At 41.5% G+C, this 6,000-nt stretch overlaps 1 protein-coding gene across 1 annotated transcript in view; it reads left to right on the top strand.

Annotated features, from left to right (window-relative positions):
• MUC16 (mucin 16, cell surface associated) overlaps nucleotides 1-6,000 on the top strand; it is a 55,063-nt gene that overhangs the window by 14,312 nt on the left and 34,751 nt on the right. Inside the window, 2 exon segments of the mRNA XM_081805348.1 lie at nucleotides 58-93; nucleotides 3,344-3,468. Coding sequence (XP_081661474.1) covers nucleotides 58-93; nucleotides 3,344-3,468 — 161 coding nt within the window.

Genomic DNA, 6,000 nt, shown 5'->3' with positions numbered 1-6,000 from the left:
CATCTAGCCCTTTCTTAACTCTTACCCATTATAACAGTCCTTTACTCCTTTCTGCAGGTTATAACCATCAGTACTGGACACCTACCACCAAGAGTGAGTATTCAAGACTGTGAAATTTCAATGCCCACTGAACCCTTATTCCTCAAAGCACATTCTTCTGGAGATAAGCTGCCAATTCTCCCTCCCTAAGTGTCCAGCCACAGACTCAGAGGAGTCCCCTACTCACCCAGGGTCTTGCTCTGAGTCCAAACAGAAGCCCAAATTCTAATGAACAGCTTCTGTCCCACATTCCTTCAGGATGAGACTTAATAATTTTTCCCATGTTCTTTTTTCTCAGCTCCAGTGACTTCTACATTCTCTCCAGAATCTTCCACAACTCTGTCCCCCATCCTCAGCTCTACAGGTAGGAGTCTGCTCTCTGGGACCTGTGAAATTTCAACTCCACATGGTCTGGTTGCCATCAACCACCTGGCCTCAGCCTATCCTACTCACTCTCTCCTTCGCTCTCTAAGCTTTGGCCACATCAGACACTTGTCTGTTCCTGTAGGGTCCTAACCTCTGTCTGGCCTTTATACTAGCTCTTCCAGGAGGTCAGCTGCACCTGGCACCTTATTGCCTTTCAAGTCTCAGCTCAACCATCACCTTCCTTGAAAGACCCTCCTAGACCACGTTATAGGAAGTAGCACATCTGAATACACACCTAGCCCACAGGTTTTCTCTATCCACCACCGTGAGTATTGTCTCATGGAATTTACTACTATTGGCTTTATTCAGTCTTTATGTATTTGTCACCTTGAAGCTGAGTAACTAGTCTTCACTCACTTTATATTTATTGATTGGATGAATGTAGCCATCTTGTATATGTCCACATTCGTGAATTTTATTTGAACATCCAGAAAATCATGCAGGATCTCAGTCATGAACTTGGTTCTTCCTCTGTCTCTTCATCTTGCCCAGATGAAGGCTCTTGAATCTCCAGGAACCTGATACAGGGGCTTGATTTATGTCAGGAAACCTGTCTTACTCCAACTCTTAACATTTATTTTAAAAACTGGGTCTGTGGGTATTTTTCAAGTTTACGCCATGACCCAGGCTGGGCGTTCCTGACCTTTAATGTTGCCATGGGAGTCTGGAGTTGTAGGATACAAGCTGGTGTCCTGTAATTTGAATTCTGCCTTCTGGCATTCTGTGTTTCATGGGTCAAGACACTGCAAACTTTTTACAAGCTTTAGACAGAATGCGCACTCTCCATGTCCTTATAGCTCCACCCTGATCAACTCAGCCAATCTGTAACAGACCTAACTCCTACAAGCTTGTAAATATGTGACCTGTGCCATAGACCAAGTTTTCCCACGATTGATGACGTCATTTTTCTATAGATGCATTCAAGATTTCTTCTTCATCTTTGGTTTTCAGAAGTTTGAGTATGATGTATCTGAGCATGGTTTTCTTTCAGCTTATACTGTTTGGGATTTTCGAAGCTTCCTAGCTCTGAAAATGTATGTTTTCAAGAAATTTGGGAAAGTTATAGCTATTTCATTTTTTTCCCAGTTATCCAGTACCATTTACTTAGAAAATGTCTTTCTCCATTAAATTGTACAGGCACTCTCATTGAAAATCAATTCATCATAAGTGTGAGGATTCGTTTCTAGACTTTCGGTTATACCCCCTTGATCTACATGTCTATCCTCATCTAGTATCTTACTGTCTTGATTACTGTAGCTTTGTCTACTGTAATTTTCTTTTTGCATATGTGTTTTTATTTAAATTCCAGTTAGTTAACATACAGTGTTACATTAGTTTCAGGTGTGCAATGTAGGGATTCAACATTTCCATACATCACCTGGTGCTCATCACAACAGCTGGGGAGAGGATGGAGGGGTTTTGAAATCAAGTCTGACTCACTAGTGTGAGTCAGGTAATCATAGCACCCACAGCTCTATACATGGTCTCTTTATTAAAGGTCATGAGTTACAGGGTGGGTGGGGTAGGTTGAGTAGGTGACAGGAAGCCTCCTATAAGAACTGACGTTTGACTCCTATTAAAAAAAGAATGTTTCTTCTGTGTTGCATGGGATTGAATTGATTTTTTTTCCTTTTCTTTTCCCCCTAATCCATGAGATGGTTCTAATCCTGTTACTTTTAACCTCTCAAGTGGAGGCTATCAGGGCCCGTCTGGAGCATCACCAGGGCCCAAGACCTCAACCCCTGGCACCTACCCTGCCCCATATCCAGATTCAAGAGCCCCATAACCTGCCTTTTGATCTAACTGCTGCATTAAACAATTTTTATGCATAACATAGAATTTACCATTTTAACCACTGTTAAGTGTACAATTTAGTGGCATTAACTATATTCCCAATGTCATGCCACCAACACCACTGTCCATTCTCAGGACTTCTTCATCATCCCAAACAGAAACTCTGTTCCCATTGAACACTAACTCCCTATAACCCCTACCCCCAGCCCCTGGTTGCCTCTACTCTACTTTGTTTCCACAAATTTGCCTATTTTAGGTACCCCATGTAAGTGAAACTATACAATATTTGTCCTTTTGTGTTTGGTTTATTTCACTTACTATAATATTTTCACGGTTCATCTGTAAGGTAGCAGCTGTCAGAGTTTCCCTCATGTTTATGGCTGAATATTATTCCACTGTATGTATATGCCACCTTTTGTTTATCCATTCATCTGATGATGGGCTCGGGTTGTTTCCACCTTTTGGCTATTGTGAAGGATGCTGCTGTGAACATTTTGTGTTCAAGGATCTGAGTCCCTGTTTTCAGTTCTTTTGGGTCTATACTTAGGAGCAAAATTGCTAGATCATATGGTAATCCCATATTTAACTTTTTGAGGAACCACCAAACTATTTTCTGTAGCAGCTTCACTAGCATTCCCACCAGCAATGCACGAGGATTCCAATTTCTGCACATCTTTGCCAACACTTACTTTTCTTTCTTTCTTTTCTTTCTTTCTTTCTTTCTTTCTTTCTTTCTTTCTTTCTTTCTTTCCTTTCTTTCTTTCTTTCTTTCTTTCTTTCTTTCTTTCTTTCTCTCTCTCTCTCTCTCTCTCTCTCTCTCTCTCTTTCTTTCTTTCTTTTCTTCCTCTTTCTATAATAGCCTAATAGCTATCCTAATAGATGTGCATGTTACTGTATTTAATAGCATCTGGCTTTGCTCTTTATCTGGAATCTGTCTTTGGTCCTAAGGCAGCTAGCCTATGTGCCTGCTCTGAACCCCTGCTTCCTGAGATCTGGACCCTCCATCTCCATCCCCAGAAGTTGTCTTAGAGGCCAGCCCAGGCCTGACTCAGGCATGGCCTCCTTTTTCCTTCCCCTGCTACAGCAGTGGTCCCTTTCCTGGTGCCGTTCACCCTCAACTTCACCATAACCAACCTGCACTACGAACAGGACATGCAGCGTCCAGGCTCTTGGAAATTCACCTCCATGGAGAGGATCCTGCAGGGTCTGGTGAGAGCCCCGTCCACCGGTGCCAGCCCCGCCCACCTCACTTCTGCCCCTGCCCATATCACCTCTGCCCCATTCACTTCACCAATACCCCAGCTCCCCCTGGCCTCCCTCAGGGCTTCCTTCTCACCTCCCCTCTCCTTTCTCATAGCTCAAACCCCTGTTCAAGAACAGCAGTCTGGGATTCCTCTATTCAGGCTGCAGACTAGCCTCGCTCAGGTGAGACTGTCCCCAAGAACACAGTCCAACAGGTGTATGGGACCCTCATCTACGGGCTCCCTGACTTTGTCCATCCTTGGGACAGCTACCACCACGGATACTGCCCATCATTATCACCAATAACAACCCCAGCAGCTAGCAATTCCTAAGATCCGAGGCGATGTGCTCGTACCTTACATTTCATCCTATCAGCCCTCATGACAGCCTCAAGAAGCAGGAACCGAAGGTGCGACAGGCTCAGAGGGATTGAGTAGCTTGTGCAGATCACAGAGCAACCCTGCATCGTGGGTTCTAGAGCCAAACTCCTAGCTCTCAAGCAGCGCTGCCTCCTCTGCCTCATTATGAGCTTGCAGCATGTGGAAATTACCGATCTGGCAACCTCTAAGAGGGAAGAACCTAAGAGGGAAGGAAAGCAGGCACACTGTTACACAGAGAATCCTAGATGGGTCAGACTCATGGAAGGAGGCCTGACCTGCCCTGGGATGGCTCAGGGTTGGGTTCATCTGTAAGGTAGCAGCTGTCAGAGTTTGGGTGCATCCCTTGGGTGCAGCTGGGGGGTTGGGGGCAGGTCGTTGACACTGCTCCACACCTGGCATTCTCACCTCCCACATCTTTCAGAATCTCTAGGTCTGGTTCTCCTCACATTCCCGTTTTATCACAGGCATCTACCTCCAGCTCCCCTTCCTTCTGGAAGAAGAGCCGTTGTAGGAGCTTCGTGGCTAAGAGCCTCAGGGAAGCCAGAGCAGAGTTCAAATACTAGCTCTACCATTTACTGAGATCCTGGGCAGGTGCCTGAACCTTGCTGTGCCCTGTGACTCCATGTGTTATATATGATATATTAGGCCCATACATAATATATGTACACTAAGATATATGTGTATATGGAGAGAGAGATTTGACCCTTGGATAGTGTGGGTTTGAACTGCATGGGTCCACGTATACATGGATTTTGTTTTGCTCAACACAGTACAGTGCTCTAAATGTATTTTCTCTTATGATTCTCTTAAAATCTTTTCTCTAGATTAGTTTATTGTAAGAATGCAGTATATAATGCCTATGCCATAAAAAATATGTTAATTGACTGTGTTATCAGTAAGGCTTCTGGTCAACAACAGTCTATTAGTAGTTAAGTTTTGGGGGAGTCAAAAGTTATATGCAGATTTTCAACTGTGTTGGCCGTCAGTACCCCCAACCTCCATGTTGTTCAAAAGTCAACTCTGTATATACAAATATGCACGCACATAGAGAGAGAGAGAGAGAGAGGAAAAGAATAGGTATAATTCTGTAGTGTATCTATCTATTCCTAATATATTTTATTATACCTATATATATAATATATATAACTATAATATATATACCTATATATAATATGTATATTATATATAGGTATAATAAGTATAATATATAATCATACCTATACTTTATACATAGATCTATGTTACATATATGTTCTATATAGACATAATAGGTATAATATGTTATATATAGGTATAATATCTAATATATATGATGTATATAGGTATAATTCCTAATATATTATATAATATATATATTACCTAAGTATAGATAATATGAGATATAGGTATAATATATAATTATACCTGTACTTGATATACAGGTTTATGTTATATATATTATATATAGGTATAATAAGTATATTATGTATAGGTATAATATCTTTTATATATAGTATATATAGATATAATCCTTAATATATATGATCTATTATATATATTTAGTATAGATACAAAAGGTATAACATATAATACAATAATAAATAAAAGATAAAATAAATATGTAACAAACATATATCATACACTTACATGTTAAATAGATCATTATATTATATTTATATTATGTATAATTGCATTGCATATGATAGATAGTGTGATGGGTATAATAACAACTGTGGGAGTTGAGCAATACAGCCCACAGGGATGCTCTGAGGGTTAAGTGATATGATCATGAGTACAAAGTGCTGGGCCCGCTTCATACTCAGAATTTAACAAGAGGTGATTGTTATTATAAGAGACATCCTATCCATGGCCCTGGAGTGTGGGAGCAGCTTTCTATCCATATCTCTCAGTAGTATATGGCTGGGTGGGCAGGTAGGTGGGTCAGTGTCCTGAGGCTGGAGGTGATGCTGAAACATGGACAGGTCACACTTTCAGACAGACCCACCCAAAGGGCATGTGTGCCTCTCTGGCCATTTAGTCTCTTGAGTCTTTAGAAATGCCCCAGCCCTGCATCCAGACTGAGTGACGTTAGCTTTTTGATCTCACTATTTGAAAACCCCAACTCTCTGCAGGAAAATGT

The sequence above is a fragment of the Leptonychotes weddellii genome, chromosome 1 (assembly GCF_054177405.1).
Source record: "Leptonychotes weddellii isolate Sample4059 chromosome 1, ASM5417740v2, whole genome shotgun sequence".
Lineage (NCBI taxonomy): Eukaryota > Metazoa > Chordata > Mammalia > Carnivora > Phocidae > Leptonychotes > Leptonychotes weddellii.
The sequence above is the reverse complement of the archived record's forward strand: the minus strand, read 5'-3'. Positions and strand labels throughout refer to the sequence as shown.